The following is a 19,785-nucleotide window of genomic DNA, read 5'->3' on the forward strand; positions in this document are numbered from 1 at the left end:
ACCCAAACAAAAGGGCGGGGACGACAAAATCAGCCAAAGGCTCCAAGCCCTGGTGCCTAACAGAAGTGCCAAAGGATGGAGGTTCGTAAAACTCAAAATACTTAACCAGCTTATTTCATGAGATTTCTGGAGATGGGGAGAATTCAGATGAGGAAACGAGGCCCAAGAAAAGACACTGACACCAAATCCCAGTTTACACATCTGGGGAAAGGACGGGCTGTGATCCCTGAATTCTACCTAACCGCACTCAAGGCCCCCACTTGGTTCAGCTCCCTCTCATGGGTTATTTCCTTCCAAGAGCAGAATATTCCCATTTCCCATGTTAGCTACCTAGACAAGGGAAGTTTTCTTCAACCACTCAAGATTGCCTGAAAATCCCAGAAATGGGAGGAAAATACAATGCAAAGCAGGAATGAAACACCTGGGGAGGAAAGAGATTTGGAGCAAGGAGAAATTAATGTTGGGTGTGTTTTTATTTGCTAACCTTATGCTCTGCCCACAAATAAAAGCTCGAGACTCAACTTTGGGTATCGAGGATAACCTGGTTCCCACCTTGTAAGGAGAGCTCAGCCTTGGAGGTTGAAAGGCCTGGGTTTGAATTCTAACACTACTACTTATTATCCAAGGGATGACTTTGGTTGACTAAGTTACTTAAACCACTCAAAGCTTCAGTTTCTTCTGTAGATTAAGACAAGACCTGCAGAGTTCTTACAGGGATTCACTGAAGTTAACAATGACTAGCTCTGAATAGATATTCAATAAATGTTCCCAATAAATGCTCCCTATAGAAAGAACTCATCTTTGGACCCTCATCACATTGCACAGTGATCAGGAGCAAATAAGATGTTCAATAAGGGAAATAAACAGGGACATCTATCTGCCCTACCTACCTGACGGCCTCTCCCCACTGCCATGCCATCCCTTTCTCTTCTGGATAAATTGTCTTCCCACAAATACCTTGTTTCCCCAAAAATAAGACCTAGCCGGACAATCAGCTCTAATGTGTCTTTTGGAGCAAAAATTAATATAAGACCTGGTCTTATTTTACTATAATATAAAACCGGGTCTTTAATATAATATAATACCAAGTCTTATGTTAATTTTTGCTCCAAAAGACGCATTAGAGCTGATTGTCCGGCTAGGTCTTATTTTCGGGGAAACACGGTACCTCCCTGTCAGTTCACAATGCTCTCCCTTAATCCAAGTCTCTGTTTTTTCGGCCTCTCCTCCAAAACAGCTTAGCTCAAAGCCTCCCGCCTCTATTTTAGAGTTCCTGAGGTTGTATCCCTCTCGTTTTACTATAGTCTCTTGGCCTCTGTTGTCTCACAGCTTTTCCTGAATCTAGTTTTTATTTGCAGGAGGGGGTAGGGATTCTGTCTTTTACCGCTTTTGTGCGGCTCCCTCTCTCAACCCCTGTATCTCCTTTCTCCACCCTGAAAAAGACCCAACAATGCTAAATAAAAACCCAGTAACTAATTAATATTGAATGCAGGGGAGAGATAAGAAGACTCCCATTTTATATAGGATGAAGAAGTGACAACTATGTAGGAAAAAGCAAAACTAACAATGATTTAAAGGCGGGGGGGGGGTGTATCTTTGTTTAATGGGTACAGAGTTTCAGGCTGACAAGAAGAAAAGAGTTCTGGAGATGAATGGAGGTGATGGTTGCACAATGTGAACGTCCTCAATATCCCTGAACTGTACACTTAGAAATGGTTACGACAGTAAGTTTTATATGATTTTTACCACATTGAAAGTAATATTTTTAAATACCAAGGATATAGTGAAAAAAATCTAAAAGCCCCTGGAGAAAAGTTATCTGATAAAACTATTTCCTTCCATCTCCGCCTTAAGACCAATGTCTTTCCCCTGTTCCTGATTGTATTTCTCAGATCTGGCAGAGGGCATGTCACGCAATAGACTCTCAATATAAAAATAAGTGGGTGAATGAACAAATCAAGACAATTTAGAGGTACCAATCTTGCAGCAATACACAAGGTATCACAGAAGTCCATACCACCTTGTTAAATATTTCCTGACATGGAATTTAGTTGTAAATATATAAGACTCACCCCCTCACCCCCAAAAAAATGTCTAACGACTGAGTAGCAAAGACACACACACACACACACAAGCTCAAGTTGCTGACCATGGGATGTTTTGAAGAGGCATCATCCCTCTTCTAGTTAGAAGTCGAAAGGAAACTACTTATTCAAGATGATCAGTGAAGGGCAAGGGTAGGAAAGTGAAAGAATGATTATCTCACGGAGATACACGTGAGGTTTGTGAAGGTCATTTGATTCCACCTCCTGTCTACTCCCATCTTCTTCTGAAAAGGTATCACTATTCTAAAAAGTCCGCAGCAGCGGCAGCAGCCAACTTTGAAATCAAATGGAAATAAACATAGGGAGGAAAACACTTTAGATAAAATAACTTCTGTCAGCTAGATTTTCCCTTCTTTTACAGGGATAAAAAGTTGCTGAAGTGGATACTCTTCAAGAGGAGCAAAAGAAAATATTCTTCTCAACCCCGCTGCCTGCCCCGCCAACATCCTATTATGTCCTGTCCTTGCTGCACCACCAACAGCCAGGTCTGTGAAGGACTATCTTTGCCCTTTAATTTAGGGTTCTGTCCCAAATCCTGCCAAAACAACTGTTCTCTATTACAGTTGGACTTCTCCTCCCAAGCAACTTAGAGACCTAGAGGAGGAAGTAGAATAAATATTTCTAACTGAATAGGCATCCTCAACAAGTTTCCTCCACCCAACAGCCCCCACTTCAGTTCCTGTCTCCCCTCATTTTCTCCTCCTCAGAGTACCTAACGGCAAGTTGAGAGCCCCAAGCAATCCCAAATGCCACTCCAGAAAAGAGGCAACACGCATCATTCCGCTTGAACTAACTGTAAAACCCTTTATAGTAACTGATTAAAGTCATAAGCTTGTTAAATGGCCAAAACCCACATCCGATTAGAAGCCCTTCCCCTCCCCACCCCACGAAGAGAAGGTTCCATCTTCCTTGCCTGGAATGAGATGTCGAAAGTGGTTGTGGGTATGTGTTGTGTGTGTGCACCCTTTGGGCAGGGAGGGCTGAAGAGAGGAAGTGGACATGAAGGTGGGGGTTCTACCTTCCATCTTTGGAGACTGTTTCCAGTCCAGGGGACCAGGGAAAGGATGTGAGGCCACGGTAGCTTTGCCTCCATTCCCCAGAAGGGCATAGGGAACAATGTATGCTGTCACTTCCTAGGTCTCCAAGGATCCCCAACTTCTGAATGCCTACTTTGTTACCTTACCAAGAGCAGAACATTAAGACAAAAACATGCCCATTTCCCACCAAGTGGGGGAAACTGCTCCCATTTCTACCTCCCTCAGACCCCCCAAAAGGACTCACAGTCCCCTTCAGCCTGAATTCTTACAACACCTACCTCATCTGCAGAATTATGGTGGTTCTCTTACCAACGTCCCTACCCTACATGCACCTTCAACAGTAGCCCCAAACCATGAAATTTCAGCTAGGAACCTGGCCCAGGTTCAGGGCATCAACAATAGGAATATGTGACCCATTCCCCTGAGAACAATCAGCATCCCCGGCCATGCTTGCCCCGTATCTCCCAGCCTTTCGTCTGAGAGAATGGGTAAGAGACACAGCATAAGGTAGTTATCAAAGCACCTTACACACAAAGCCCCTTCACTCTGCCCATCCATCACCGTTCCATACAGAGCGCATGCCAAATTAACAAAAGTATACTTCCTTAGCTATTTGCCAAGCTGCAATGCAGTCCAAAAACAGGAGGCAGAGAGGTCCATACCTAAAACAAATAATAATAGCTAATATGTAATAGTGCCAGTTACGGTACAGAAATGGAGGCTAAAGGAGGTTAAGTAACTTTTCCAGTTTCCCAATCACTGCCTGACTGCAACACTCTTGATTTTAAACACTGAACTCTCTTGGGAGAACCTTCCTCCACACTCCTGCAGTGGACTGAGAGAGGGACGTAGGGCAGGTCACGAGACTGACCTAATAGAGCTCCGATCCGGAGCCTCAGGAATTCTGAATGATTCCCGAAAAATTATGAATGATTCCTGAAGAATTCTGAGTGAGTCCTGAAGCATTCTGAGTAATTCCTGAAGCATTCTGAGTGAGTCCTAAAGAATTCTGAGTCCTCCCCACTCCTTTTGCCAAAGAACTCTGCAGGTCCCACAAACAACCTTTACATAGTTTTTTAAATTTCTGAATTCTCTGATTTCTCCTCTTAAAGATTCTAACTATATCCAATCAACGAAGCTAAACTACCCAATCAAATTGCACTCAGCGTTAACATTTTCCATTTCAAATGGCCAAAACATCTGAATGAAGGACTAATTTTTTAACTGAAACAAATTCAAAATGAATAAAAATTGAAGTTTCCCTTAACCCTGTAATCCTAAAGAAATGCTGAGAGGATTGACTAGAATCCACGGAACATACATGGTGGGGAGGAAGAGAAAATGAGGCGAGATCCTCTACTTCTCCTGCCTCCTCTCTGAGATATTTTCTCCACAACCCTCCCCTAATCCTTGAGCGAAGTTCCCACCCATCCCGACAGGTCATTTATATGCCTTTAGCCACCAAAAGGCCACTTGTCTAATAATCAGACTTGTCCTGAGGAGTCTTGAAAATGCAGGCAAAAATTATTTTAGTCATCTAGCTGTTTGCTCTCTGCTTTACTCAAAAGCAGTTTACTGAGGGATAGCCACGCTCTTCTACTCTCTATCACACGACCAGAACATCAAACCCTGGAAAGCCTGGGCTTCTGCAATAGGACTCCACTTCTGGTGTTTGTTCTGTATACAGTTACATTTCAGTGTTTTGCAACCAGGTTTCCTCCAACTACATTAAAATGTTGAGGTCCAGACCTACTTTTATCCCTGTGATTTACCCATAATCCACACATTTTACTTCAGAGGTCTGTTTCAGGTGAAAGCTTGTTCAAGCCTGTTGTTCCCTCATTCCTCACTATTGCAAACCTACTATGCTGCAAAGGTAAGAAGCAGGTCTTACAAAGCTGGCTGGCTCTAGCTTTTTCAATACTAGGATGACCCCTTCCACCCACTAAAAAGTAGTCTCCTTTGAACAAAATCTGAGGGGACATCCAAGTTCTTCCACTAAAATGGAGTTAGAATACGGGGGACCGAACATCTGTTGACTTGCTAGCAATGCCTCCTTCCAATGGTGTGGGTTATTGTAGGTCCTGTATGATCATTTTCTAGCCAGATTAAACTTTCATCAGTAACCAAACAAGCATACACTTTCTTGAGTCCACGGTTTTTGAGGAGAGACGTTTTCTTACTTTGTTTTGACAAGCATTTTAAAAGGTGTGAGCAGGGAGAGGAAATGTGCTCAGCACAGGTGGAAATGGTGTGCAAATTTTATATTAACATGGAGCCAAACCCTGGCTGAGACCCTGAGAAAGATCTTCCAAGCCTAGCCAGTGGCCACCTGGAGAACCTGTTGTCTTTTACAATAATGAATCAAATTGCCCAGAGCCTCTCTGGTTACTACTACTCCCTTCGTTATTGTTTCAGTCAGCTTTTGGGACATGGAGACAGTCCATTTTCTGTAAAGATTACGGATTATTTAGCACTGTGAACTCTTCAAGGTTCTATGCCCCATGACCAAGAGAAGAGGCCTAGCTGCTGGGAGAGGGCAACAGCTACAGGTACCTCCATTTTCTCACCACCTCTCTCATCCTCTTAATTCTCCCTCAGCCACTCTTTCTCCTCTGCCTCTTCATTTCACATTTTCTCACCAGCCTCTTGTTTTTGCCTTAGAATGGAAAGGTTGTAAGACAGCAGGGCGCTGGGAAGGCCTGTGAGCTGATGAGAACTCTCCATGAGGGCAAGGTTGGGGATGTGGGGGCTCCCAGGACTACAGCGTTGGGGGTTGTTTGCAGGCGCGCCACAGCCTGGGGTCTCGGGGACCCTGGGAAAGGAAGCCCTCCTCGGAGACCCAGGTCTGCGGATGTTCCGGGGCAGGGGCTTGTTCAAAGGAGGAAGGCGGGGGCCCCAGCCAGAGCGGGCAGAGATTGAGAGGCTGGGGCTGGGGCGGCGGCGGGCGGGGAAGGGTGAGGGCAGGCGGGCCGGCGCGGGCTCTCCAGGAAGCGCCTCCAGAGCGGCCGCCGCGACTGACTTTCTCTGCTTTTTGAAAAGGGGAAGGGAAGGGAAGGCAGCAAGTCCGCAAGCAAAAATGGCCTTGCCCTCCTCTGAATCTACCGCCCGTCTTCTAAACCTGGTGTCTGCGACCGCCTCTCCCGTGGGTCGCTCGCTGTGCGCCTCCCGCCGCTTCTCTTTTAAAAGGGAAGCGGGAAATCCACCCCAACCCCCATCTCTCGCTCGCTCGCTCTCCTCCCTGTCTGGAATTTCCAACCCTGGACCAACTCCTCTGATTTCTCCAATCTCCTCTGCTGCCTTTTTTCTTCCCCTTTTCTCTAACACTCCCGTCCCAAAATCTAAGCTGCACTTTCTGGCAGACTTTAGCCACATTTAATGAATCTTTTAAGAGGATGGGGAGAGAGTAAGACTTAATTTAAATTCTAAAAGCTGGCAAAATGTCTGTTCTTCAAACGCCTTTGGTTCATACACTTACTCTAATATCAACACCAATGCCACACACACACACACACACACACACACACACACACACAGATATAACCGATATATATCTCTTCAACACAAACCCCTAAACTTCAACAAACAACATTCGCAGTCTCCCTTTTCACTCAACTAAACCAGATCTGAATTTTTTTTAACGTTTAAAATTGTATACTCACTAGCCCATCTCAATGGTATCTTTGTCAAGCGGTTGTTACACATTAAAGTCTAGAATAAACAAAGTCAAAAATGAGTCTTAAAAGTACCCAAACACATAAAACAGATTCAAATGACATATATTAAGGTAATTTAAAAAGATTAGACGCTCAGAACCTTTGAATCAAAATTCTTCCAATGGCTAATGTCATGTATTTCATCTCTAAAACATAATTATAAGAATGTTTTGCTCTTTCCACCAAAACCTGTACCATTAAAACTTTACATTTGAAAGAGTTAACTATACTTTGAATAAATTAGTGGATGGGAATTACAATTCTTCCCCTGCTTTACTTAAAAGTTCTACATCTGGGAAACCACTGGAGTAAAATTTCATCTTTCTGCTTTGGGTCAGAAAATAAAGGGTTCTGGAAACCTAACAACTCTTCCAAAGGATAGTGAAATACCACTGTCCTTAAGAAAGTCACCTTGAAATACTGAATACTAAATAACAAGGATTTCTCTAGCAGTGAAAAAAACTTAATTTATGAATTTGTAAAGTTTACTTTCTAGGTGGAAATTAAAATGGGGAGAGTGAACTGATTTCCACCTTTCCTCCAAATAGTGCAGAAATTTTTAAGAATCAACCATTTTATTACTTAAAGCCTAAAAAACTAACCTAATATTCATAAGAAAACCTCTTTACTAAAAGTGTCATAAACTGTTTCTACTTTAAACTTACTTGTTGAATACTTTCTTGTTAAAAGGTACATCTGACTGCAACCACTAAAGTACCTGAAAATCCTTCCACTCCAGTATTTACTCCTTTGTTGTTTTTTTCAGAAGACATTCCCTTCTTTTTTTTTTTTTTCATTCCCTTGTTTCTTAACTCCTCTATTAATTGATTTTCTGCCCTAAAGAACAATTTTCTCTAAAGGCATACCCATTTCTGAAGGCAAAAATTTTTGCTTGTTTCGAAAAAATTTAGTGATCCAATTATTTCTTCAGAGCCTCCACAAATCACATAAAAATACTTTTGCCATTTATAAGGCATCCCTTCAAAGATTTTTTAAAGCTGCTGACTTCAGAAATTAAACTGCAAAATCAGAATAAAATTTGAACACTTTCTTTTCTGAGAGTTCTTACACTTATAAGGCTATGAGACCAATTTTTTTAATAGTTGGAAATTTAAGGGAAAGTGTGTTAGCCCACCACATTAACCTGCCTAAGAAAATTAAGTTTTGAACTTGAATACATTTTGACCGAGAAAAATGCAGTACATCTTTTTTTTTTTTTTTTAACAGCAACACCGTTTATTTTGATGACACCAGTTGACAGTAGCTATGCTATCTTTAGGTCACATTCCTCTAGAAAAAGGCACATACAGTGGCAAATGAAGCAAAAGTTTAATTTCCTTAAAAAGCAAGTCATTTCCCAAAACACGACTAAGATGGTATATCCTCTTTACCTTAACTACTCTTATGTCTCTCAGGATAAAACACATAATACAAACCCTCTCCACAACTGTTTTTAAAATGCTTTTGGTTGTACTCTGTTACAGTCCTAATATTTGACAGTGAATATACACAAATTCTCAACAAAAAGCCAAAATTGACCAAAATTCCAACACTGACTGACTAAGAGGAAGTGATCAGAGAAATTTAATGTCACCCATTTTAAAAATTCAAATCGTTCAGTTTAAATGTATAGTGTTTGTCCTCTCTTAGGTTCTTGAAAGGTACAAATTATATTTATCAAATAGATACAAAGTTAGAACATATTAATACTTCAAAATCAGGGTTATTCAGAGGTTAACTACTGTAATATCATCTTTTGTTCGACTCCCCCCTCTAAAAACAACAACAAAAACCAGGACCATTTAGCTTGCTCAATTTTTACCAATGTTTTAGAAACGTTTAAAGTCATTAATTCATTTGGAACTACGTGCATAGAGTTCTGTTTTTAACAATGAAAACATAAGAGTATATATACACAAAATATATATGCACAATTGTTCATTTTGCTTAAAATATTAGTCATAGTTAATTAACTAGTTCCTGTCCTATACATCCATGAGATTGAAAAAGACAGTAACAAACCAACTGAAAAAATACTTTCAGACAGACTAAAAACACGTACCACAACATCCTTTCCCAAAGAATACAAAATGATAGAGTATATGGACTTCATGAAAACAAACTTTTTTAAAACCTAAAACTTCAAAAATTGATTCATTCTAGAAAAATGAAGTGCCTTTTCACCACCACCCCCAAAGAGTAAAATAAAACATACTGACTCAATATTTGTGCTCAAAAATTATTTCAGGAAGGGGAGAACACACAAAAGATCGAATTCAATACATGGGTGTGGAAAGTCAGATTTTGTACCCTCTCTTCTCACAAACCCCACCCCTTCCCAACTCAAAAGAGCCCTCAGTAATGCCTTTTGGAGGGAACAAGGAGCCTAAAAATGGCTTGAAAGCAAGCAGATGGCTTAGGGGAAAAGATCCATAAATACAGAGCACCATGACAATTAAAATATAAATATTTTGGGTTCCATTTCATCACATTTAGCTATTTCTCTTGCTTTTCACTTCATTCCCTTTAATATTTAAACCATGGTGAAGAGCAAAAGAAAAAAAATTCCTACATATTTTGGAATTCCAGTTATTCTGGATATTTCTCAACATGTTTCAAACACCCAGATTTCAGTTCAATGTCCACAATCTTCTCAATAAATCTACTGGTGTCAGGGAATGTTTTTCTCTTATTCCCATCTCCAGGAAATGTTTCAAAATAATAAATAAGACTTTTTTTCTTCCTTCCGATTTGATTGCGTCTTTATCCCTAACTCTAATTGCCTTTCCAATAACAGTATTTCAAGCACTGGATGTTAAATCACAAGCTCTATAAACAGTTACAAGCCATATTGATCATCTATAGATACAATAGTTCCAAGTTAAACATCTCAAGCTAAACCACAGAACAAATAGATTTAGATTTTTCCTCCTGTTAAACTTTCTAGATCCTCTTAACTGCCTCCAAAAGGCACAGCCACCCACCTCCACCTTCCCACTCAGAAAAGCCAAGGACTGTTCTGAAATGCAGCAAGTTTCCAGTTGAAATGAGGGGAGTAGGGGAGTGAGAGAATCAAAGATTTACTGGGGGCTGCAACGTGAGAGGAAAGTGCACTGTCAACACATTTAAAGTCAGATTTCAGAAAGCAGAAATACTCTGCCCTTATACTTCCCAGCCAGAGTTCAATGAAAAGATTTGAAATCCACCATGAATTAGATTTGGGGATATGACAGAGGTACCCCACTTTGCTGAAGTGAGGATAGTACTGGCACACGGAGACAGAGAGAGACACACAAACACACACACACACACACACACACACACACACACACACACACACACACACACACACACCCACTCATCTAGGAAGTTCTAGACCCTCCAAAGAGCCCCAGCTCACAGCCTGAACACAAAGCTCTCACCCCAGATGGTCCCCTTGTAACAATGGACTGAAAGGGGGTGGGGGCTCAGAAAGGATAGTACAGCCAAAGCATATTCTTTGCAAAATCCAGTTGGGAGGGGAGGATGTGGGATATGAGGGGCTGGGGGTAGGAGTCTGAAAATACTAGTGTCCTTGCCTGTTGCAGAAATATTATGTAAATAAAACACAAGCATAAGAGAATTCTTTTGGGAGCAGGAACTCATTCTACCTCCCCAAGGGAGTCAAAGGGGACCCCCCACATCCACTTAAAAATTATGATAAGGGAAGGGTGGGAAGAAACAGAAAATCAGAAAATGAGGCCTGCTAGGAAGTTGCAAAAATGTCCATGAGTCTAAACTCTTGGAGACTTTTAGCTTCCCCACAAAAATGGCCCCTCACACTTCAATCAAACTCCACAAGGCTTCTCCCCTATTTTTTCCCAGTTTACTTTTCCAAGTAAGATTTCTTAGCCCACCCCAGGCCCAGCTTATTTTTTTTTACAAGCTGTAAACCACCCATTACAAGATCTTAGCCAATCTTCCCTCCCTGCCCCCAACATCCGGAGTTGGGGGTGGGAAGGCCAGAAATGGGTTTCTTCCACTGGAGACACTATGGACCCCAGGACACAGCCTCTTAGGGCCCCCAGGCTGTCCCCCTCCCCAGAGAAGAGCTCTTTCCTACCTTTGTTTTTTGGGGACGGAGTGTTCAATCTCTAGGCGTTTTCCTTGCAGTTCTACTTTCCCTAAAGATTAAAAAGGGGGGGGGCAATATAAGAGCTTGAACAGGGGTGGGGAGCGGGAAAAGGAAGGAGAAAGACATTAGGGTAATTCAGGAGTTACTGGGATTTGAGACCTTCCTAGGAATCCAGGCAGTGGATTTCGCAGCCGGATGCGAAAAGGTCGCTCTGAGAATGGTGGAGTCTGTAAACTCATTATTGTGTTTTCTTAATTTTTATTTTGTTCTGTTGCCTCACTGGGGCTAATTGGGTCATGGATCGCTCTGGGAGCTGGATTTGGGAGGAGTGTGAGGACGTCTGTGTGGGCGGGTTGCCTACACGGCTCCCAGATGTGGGGAGAAGGGCCGAGAAAGGGCCCCTGTTTCTCCCAAAGTGTGTTGGGTGTGGGGGTACTAAACGAAACTATTTTTCCGTCAAGCCAAAGAAGAGGGCTTCGGGCGACCTGGCGGTCACCTGTCGGGCCGGTCGGGAGGTGAAGCCCTGGGGAGCGAAGCCCGGACCGCTGGGAGGGTCCCTGGCGGCCGCGGCGCGCGCCTCCCCGCCCAGCCTCGCGTCTCGGGAAGCAGCATGGCGACCCGCCGCCGCTGCCACCGCGCCACCCGCTCACGCCCCACTTTCAAATCAAAATGGCTCAACCTACAGGGCCTGGGCGGGAAGCGGGACCCCCTCTCTCAAGTCGGGCCCGAAGGCTGCAGTCCCCACGGAAACCCGGGAGATAGCAAATGAAGTGGGGCCCCCTTCCCTGCCTGGAAAGGCCTAAGGCGAAGGAAGGGTAGCCAGGGGTGCTCATGGGGTGGAGAAGGCGTCCAGGCGCGGATGGCGAGGGGCCGACGTGAAAATAACGCCCAGACGGGGGTCGCCTCAGTGGCGCCCCCCCATTACTGCCACTGGGGCTCCCGCCCCTTCGGGAGGGGTCACGGGACGACCCTACTAAAGCCTCCAGAGACTGGGAGGAAGGGGTGAGGAAACGCCGAATATTTCCACGGCGCGGTAGGGGTGAGGGAGTGGGGGTAGGCATGAAAGAGTGGGGGTAGGGATGGAGAGTGGGGTAGGGTGGGGGCGTCGAAGGAGGTGGGTGATGGGTGGGTCCTGAAGCCAAGCCCCGCAGGCCGGTGGGAGAGCACAGTTGGCGGGCACGGAAAAGAGAAGCGCAGGTCTCCGTTGTTCGGGGATTTCGTCGTGGTTTCTCGGGGAGGTGGGAGCACTCTTACCCGAGAAAGTTTCGATGGCCTTCATCGCCCAGTGCTCGTCGGGGCAGTCCACGAAAGCATAGCCGGATTTGACCAAGAACTGGCCGCTGTAGGAGATCTTGTGCTCCGCAAACACTTTCTCCAAGTCGGCGGGGGTCACGCTCTCGTTTAGGTTGCCGATGTAAAGCTTGTTCATGGTGGCGGGTTCGGGGCGGGACGCGGTCCCTAGCAAGGCCGAGCGAGAGGGCGGGGGCGGGCGCGGGCGGAGAGCCTCCTAGGCCAAGAGGCGGGCGGGCGGCCGGCGGCGACAGCCGCAAACTTTCTTTGCACCCCACCCCTGAAGTTGTCCGGAGCCGGGGGCGCGAAGGGCGGCCAGAGGGCGCGCAGAGGTCGCGGAGGAGTTCGAGAGGCCCGGGAGAAGTGCCCGCGGCGCGCTGGGAGGTGGACGACGCGGCACTGCTTCTTTCCTTCTGTCCGAAACCCCTCTGAGCGGGCTGGTGTGTCACGTTTCTCCGCGGCCGCCCTGGCGCCGCCTCTAAATAAAATCGACTTGAAAAAAAAAAAAAATGGAGCGGAAAAAAAAAAAAAGGCGAAGCCACGTGGTGAAAGCCCCCACCCACCCTGCAGGGGAAGACCCCCGACGCCTCCGGAACCTTAGGCCCTCCAGCCCGGCCCAGCCCACCAATCTCCCGCCGGAGGTGGGGGGCACTCAACTCACCCCCTGAGTCAACTGGGCGGCGGGTGGGGGGCTGCGTTCCCGAAGCTTCACTTGCCCCCTCCCCCTTTGCATGAATCTGGCCCCTAGGGAGGCGCCCCGCCCCCACTCATCCTCATACCCCAGCCCTGGCTGGGGGAGGGTGGTCGGGCCCAGAATCTCCCACCTCTTTATGGATAAAATGTACGGTTATTTTTTTATTCCTGTGGTGGGTGGGGGGGTTTGCCCACCCTACCATGGTTAACTGCTAGCGACTGACAGGCGGGGGACGGCGGAGATAGACAAAGAGAAGCCGAGGACTCTGGGGTCTTCAGGAGGGGGTCGCGCGAACCAGCGATTTAGAAAGAAAGGCGCCTTTTCCTGGATTTTTAAGTGGGGGGGGGGGTCTCGGCCTTCCCTGCCCCAGCCCTGGGAGACTCCCTCGCCTCCGGGAACCCAGGACCGAGGGTCCCTGAAAGCGCGGGACCGGGAGGCTGGGAACACGGGGGATCGCGGTTGGGAACGAGGGATCCACAGGAAATCAGGTTTCGGGATTCCCACGGGCGAAAGAAATTAACACCCAAGGTTCCACTGCTGAACGAAAAGGTTTTGGGGTCCTGGGGGAACCGGTGGCTCCGGCCCAGGAAGACCCCGCGAGAGGGAAGGGTGGAGAGAAGGACAAGGAGTGGTAGCGTGAGCAGACCCGGGCGAACCGAAGGGATAGGTCTCAGCGAGGGAGTGACCGGGTGGAGATCCGAATGGTCCCCTTCTCCCGCCCCGACGCGGGGACGGACAGGTGGAGTCCCCTCCGCCCGCTCCACCCAGGACAGCGACAGCAGCTTTCCCCGCGTTGGGTTGGGGTCTCGGAACTTTGTTTGGGGCGCAGGATCGGAATCCAGGCGGGAAGGCGGGAGAGGAGCCAAGAGCAGGGGGCCGAGCGCTAAGCCCCGCCCCCGTCCCCAGGTCAGACCCGCGGGGGGAGGGGGTAGTTTCCGCTCGGCGCTAGGGAAGCGAGGGGCGGGAGCTTAGAGGAGGGGGCGGTGGTCCGCCCCCCGCCTGTTCCTGGGGAGGGGAAGCGGATCCGCCCAGGTCCCTTCCCTCGCCTTTGACCAACTCGTTCCGGATCCTCCGGCCCGGAGAGCCCGAGGGACGAACCCGACTGGGCAAGGGGCGACACGTGGGCGGTCGCACCCCGTCTCGGCGGTGGGGGAGGGGGCAGTTCGCCGCGCGTTTCGGAGTCCAGGATACGCGGCAGAGAACGGGATCTGCGTTCCACGCGCCACCGGGATCCTGGGCCGGGGGACCAGCCAGGCCGACGAGTTTCCAGCGCCTGGGGCTGGGACGGCGCCAGGGGGTGTCGGAGAGCGCGACCCGGGGACCCTGGAGCCCCTTTGGCCAGGGAACCAGGGAAAGAGGGGGTGGACCCTCAGTATTGCCAGAAGCTCCCTGAACTAGGCGGAAGCTCGGGTTTTCCTCCGGGTTCTGCGGGAGGGAGAAAGCTTTCTGTCGGGGGCACGCGAGCTGCGAGGGCAGGTGAGAAAGGGGGTCACTCTCCCTTTCCCGGTCCCCGACCCCATTGTCTCAGTCGCCTGCGGCCCGAGCCGACTCTGCAACACGTGTTGGCTGCACCGATATGAATGCCTTGGGTTTTTTTCTTATTTGTTTGCAGAGTCAGTGAGTTGACTCCGACTTGGGAGCACCGCTCTTCTGCCAGACGATTCTATACCGTTCGAAAAGTCGGGAGTTAAAAGACGACATGCCGCACCTTTGTCCCCCTCCCGGTTTTCCCCGCGCGCTGCAAAGAAATGGGTTTGGGCGTAGGGGCGGGGGAGGGCTTCCGACTCGGTGTCTCCGTCTCCACCACCTTCAAAACCGACCCTCCAAATCCGCGTTTTGTTCTAGCCAGCCACGTGTTTGTCGCATTTTTGTTTGCGATCTTTTTCTTTCCATGGGGCAACAGAAATTAAAATACTACATGCTATTAGTTGCTAAGAGGAAAAAGTCTATCCAAGAAGGTGGGCGACATCTGTATCCCACCCCCCACTCCGACCCTCCCCTGTTTCTATGAGCTCTTGACCATAAACATAATTTTAAATCCAACGAGCTGGAATCGGTACCTGCCACATAGTAGGCATTCAATAAACATTTTGTAAATGAAAACGAGCTAATACAAACTGCAGAGCAAATTGAATTCAGAGGAAAATTAAGAGTCAAGGGGAAAAAATTATCTTGGCCAGAATGTGTGGGTCTGTTGCCTGGGGACTTTTCTTGGTGTTGTGTGTGGACTTTTGAAAGGGCTAAAAGATAGTCTCAGAAAGGCTGTTGTATTCCTTGGCCTTTCCCTAAATAGGAGCCCCACTCTCCTTCAATCTTTTCTGCTATATTGGGGAACAAGAAAGATTGTACTAGGCAGGGCGTTCCATTCCCAGAAACTTGACGTGCTATTTCCTTCATTTAATTTAAATCTTAAGGAATTAATAGAAGCACCTCTCAGGTTTTCTCCCTGGGGGACATAACCACTACTCTATCTCTTCATTCCTAAAACAAAAACATGTTACACCGCACAAAAATCTACATCCAGACCTCTAAAATGCAGTCCACCTTTGCCTATCTTAGAATCAAAGGGAAACAAAATTTTTTAAAGTAATAATTGAATTCAGTTCACTTTTAGGTTGATTTTTTTTCCATTTAAAAATATGTAAGCCTAAATGTGAACTGGAATTAGTTTATAAAAATGACTGTGGAGAAGAAAATGTAAATGTATAAAATTAAAATTTTACCAACCATTGCTAAATTGAAACTGATGCGTTTTAAAAATCAGCTGTTTCACTGAATTCTAATCCACCCCCCCTCCCCCACCAAGGGCTTCTGTGTATAGTCAGAGGCTGCAAGAACACAAGAGAGAGGAGACAGCTGGGGTGAGATGCAGACCTTTTCAGCCCCCAAATCAGTTTTGTCTCAGTGACCTGGCTATTTTAGGCTGGAGTTGGGGGGACTGAGTGATGGTGATTGGTGCTTCAACTCTCCCTTCTGAGTGAGCCCAGCACTAAAATTAACCTGAGAGAAGGGTTATTTTTCTCAAGACTCACATTCCTAGGTTAGGGATAGGAATGAGCAGACTTAGGACCCCATGATTAATCATCCTTTTTTTTTAATTACGGATAACTAATAAACATTGCATTTGTTTTCAATTTTTTTTTTTCTACACAGCTTCTTTGGGAAAAATTAATCAGTTAAATTTAGTTTGTAAGAGTTAAAAATACAGCTGCAGGATACATTGTTTTCTTTAATAATAATTTATGTAATTAATATTATTATCAATTATTAATTATTATGCTATACTTCTTGTTCTCTTTCATTTTTCCTGGAGACTTGTTTGGTCTAGTTGCAGAATTGAATTTTCCTCTGAATTCAGAAACCCTGAACCTTGACTCCATTTTAAAGATGGGATTCTGATCCATTTTCCTTCAATGTGAATATACAAACACACGCAGAGAGACAAAAACATTTAAGAGAATGAAATAACATTTTTAATTGGAAATATAAAGTGGAAAAAATCAACAATTCCACCAGTCATAAAAATTCACTTTTATTTTTTAAATGTTTCTTTCCAATATTTGTCGATTTGTAATATTTTCTATTTTGTCTACTTATTTTTATATCTTAATTTTTTCCTTGCTGTTGTACCATAAGCATTTTCCCATGCTGCCTCAAAGTTTTCATAACTATCATTTTTAACAAACATGTAGCATTCATTTCAGGAGGTGTAAGTTAATCATTGTTATTTTAAAATATATGTTACATCAAATTTTTTACTTTTCTGAGTGGAACTGAATAGATTTGGGGGGCATATAACTTTTTCCTTTTAGATTAGCTCCTATGGATAAATCCCCAGAATATATATTGCATTTCAAATCTAACATTTATCAATGACTTTCTATTTTAAAAGTTTAGCCTGTTTTACAAAAGAAAGGACACAAAACAATTGGTAAGCAGTTAGAAGGGAAATACATTAAAATTGAATTTTTTCTATTTTTCTAATGAACCATAATTTTTAAATGAAATTATAGTTTCTATAAAATATACAAAAATAAAAATTATCATTTCCTGAGAACTGTTCTGACTTCAAAGTTTTAAGAGGAATTTGTTTTTTGTTTGCTTGGTTTTTATTTTGTTGTTTGCTTGTTTTTTTCATTGTTGTTGCCCTGGGATATTTTGTTTCTTCCTGCAACTTGAAGTTTTAATGTGGTTCTTTTAGATGACTATAAATTTTGAAAAACTGTAAAATAGTCAAAATTTAAAAGCACATGTAGCATTTTCTCCTGTCAAATAAATAAGGATAATTATGTGCCTAAGATAACCCATAAAATATAAGAAAATTATAAGCAGCAGAAAAGGACAACTTCCTCTTTCAAAGTATCATTCAAAAGTGTTTAATGTTTAAAATCTTACAAAGAAATGTGTGTATTCCAGAAATAGAAGAGGTTCAAGGAGAAAAAAGAACTTTAAGAACAATCATTTGTTTTTCTATGGGTCACACAGTGTGTGTGACAAAACTGCTCAATTTTTTTGTTTTGGCTTAGGTTTGCAAGGTAGAAATTTTTAGATAATAAAAGGAGTAGTTTATTTTATAAACTTTAAAAAAATGGATGTTTCCAAATTAAGTTTGTTAGTAAATTAAACTACACCACACTAGCCCCTATTGACACATGTAAAATAAATGGTCAATAACATTCCTCACACTACACTATTACTGCCTTTTGCATTTTTTCAGTCCAAAAGTATTTGTTTAAAAGATAATGAACAACTTTGTTTAGTCCCTATTTTGCACTAAATGCAAAATAGATCACTGGTACATTTAAGTGGAAATTTTACAATTCAAGGAAAGACAAGGAAATAAATGTTATTTTAAGAAATAAAACAAATTGTAAAAAGCAACAAAAGAGAATCCATACCTAAATATTATTTAAAGTGAAAATAAAAAGACAGTTTTGTTCTTTAAATCTACATATCTTCTAAGGATGTAAGTGAATTTAATTCAAAATGAATTAATTATAACATTAAACTGCATGGAGGTTAATTCGATTTTTGCTACATACATCTATGTGTTTTAAGACTAAAGGAATTTTTCTAACTCGAAAGCATTTGTTTGCATGTTTAAAGTTTTATTCCTGATAAGATTAATTGGTTTTACTCCTGTTTCTAGTTAGGAATTTTTTTTTTTCAAGAACTGTCTCAAATATTTTAGAGTGCTTAAGGGGATTTTTTTTTTTAAGTTTAAAAAATTAATACATTTACTGTTTTACTAATATTTCATTACCAAAATATTCATTAGAAACACTTTAATCTGTCTTTGTAAAACAAATCAGTTTAACAAAGAAAAGGAACACAGCCTAATAGTATGTTGTTTTGCTAAAATAAACTGATTGTTTAACTAAACCGATACAATTCTAAAAATGATTTCTGATTTTCATGGGTTAATAATGGATATAGAGTTTTGGTACACCCACCTCACCCATAAACACCCTCAAATTTTTAAGAATTATTAAAACAACTTCCATTATTAAACATAACCTGAAAGTCTTTGGTCAGCAGTCATGTGATAAATTATTGAATAGGTTTCTATAATTTTCTTTTCATTTTTAAAATGTGCTTATGAAGTGTGTAGGGAACAAATATTAGAGTTATTTCTAAATTGCTCTGAAATGAGGTTCATGATCTCTTTCCCTATCTTCCTCTTCCTCCTTGCCCCTCCCCCTCCCCTTTCTCTCCCTCCCCCCCTCCTTTTGTTCCTCCATTTTTCCTCCTACTCCCGACACTGTCAATTCCTTTCCTCCCCCCCTTTACCTTTACCCTCTTTTCAATTTTTCTTTTTCCTTTGTTACTTCTCTCCCCCCTTTTATTATTCTTGGGATCCTCTGCCCCTCAACCCATTTCTTCCCTCTTTTTAATCAGTATACCTAGCCAAACTTTTTTTTCTTCACTCCTTCCCTTTTTCTTCTTCCTCTCCCACTATTAATGTCACTTCAAACTTATTTCTGTGGAAGAATACAGAGATGCTTGAATTATTTTATACACCAAAACGAGAAACTTGTTACATTTTTGAGAACCCCAGGGTGATTCAGACCCCAGAGCTCCTGCATCCCTGTACTCAGTGTTTATTGTCACTAGCCACTTTTACTACTTTATATCATTTTTCTGTATTATATGTTGCCTATAGCTAATTTTGTTACCAGCATTTTATATATCAAATCCTTGAGGTCAAAAACTATAAATCACCCAGGGGGTCCAACAGTGCTGACAGGTGTCCAAAAATATGTATTAAATAGGTTATCTTTTGGTACTATCTGAGAAGACATGGTCAGTGTGATAAGATAAAACGTGTTCAGCTTATAAATGCTTTTTCGTTCATTCCTTCCTTCCTTCCTCTCTTCTTTCCTTCCTTCCTTCCTTCCTTCTTTCCTTCCTTCCGTTTTTCTTTTTCTTTCTTGTTTTGTAAATACAGTACTCCACAATCAGATGAAATACAGGTAAATTCAGTCATTCAAAAGGTTCATTAATCTACATCCAGAATAGCAACCAACAAATAGCAGGTGTCGGTGTGGATGTGGAGAAAAGGGTACCCTTGGACACTGTTGGTGGGATTGCAGATTAGTGCAACCACTATGGAAAAGTTTCCTCAAAATTTTAAAAATAGAACTAACATATGACCCAGAGATTCCACTTCTGGATATCTATCTGAAGAAAATGAAAACACTGATGAGATATATGTACCCCTGTGTTCATTGCAGCATTATTTACAATAACCAAGACGTGAAAGCAACCTAAGTGTCCACCAATAGATGAATGGATAAAAAGATGTGGTACATGTATACAATGGAATATT

The 19,785-nt window shown here is 43.6% G+C and overlaps 1 protein-coding gene across 2 annotated transcripts in view; it reads right to left on the bottom strand.

Moving 5' to 3' along the window:
* Positions 1 to 12,717, bottom strand: part of IGF2BP1 (insulin like growth factor 2 mRNA binding protein 1) — a 34,760-nt gene extending 22,043 nt beyond the window's left edge. Inside the window, exons 1-2 of one of the 2 annotated variants that reach the window (XM_033090899.1) lie at positions 12,227 to 12,717; positions 10,961 to 11,021 (exon numbers count right to left, since the gene is read on the bottom strand). In XM_033090899.1, coding sequence (XP_032946790.1) covers positions 10,961 to 11,021; positions 12,227 to 12,401 — 236 coding nt within the window. In that variant the 5' untranslated portion in view covers positions 12,402 to 12,717. The remainder of the gene's footprint in view (positions 1 to 10,960; positions 11,022 to 12,226) is intronic. The other variant, XM_033090900.1, reaches the window with a different exon arrangement.
* Between the last annotated feature and the right edge of the window lie 7,068 nt (positions 12,718 to 19,785).

This window comes from Rhinolophus ferrumequinum, chromosome 21 (assembly GCF_004115265.2).
Source record: "Rhinolophus ferrumequinum isolate MPI-CBG mRhiFer1 chromosome 21, mRhiFer1_v1.p, whole genome shotgun sequence".
NCBI lineage: Eukaryota > Metazoa > Chordata > Mammalia > Chiroptera > Rhinolophidae > Rhinolophus > Rhinolophus ferrumequinum.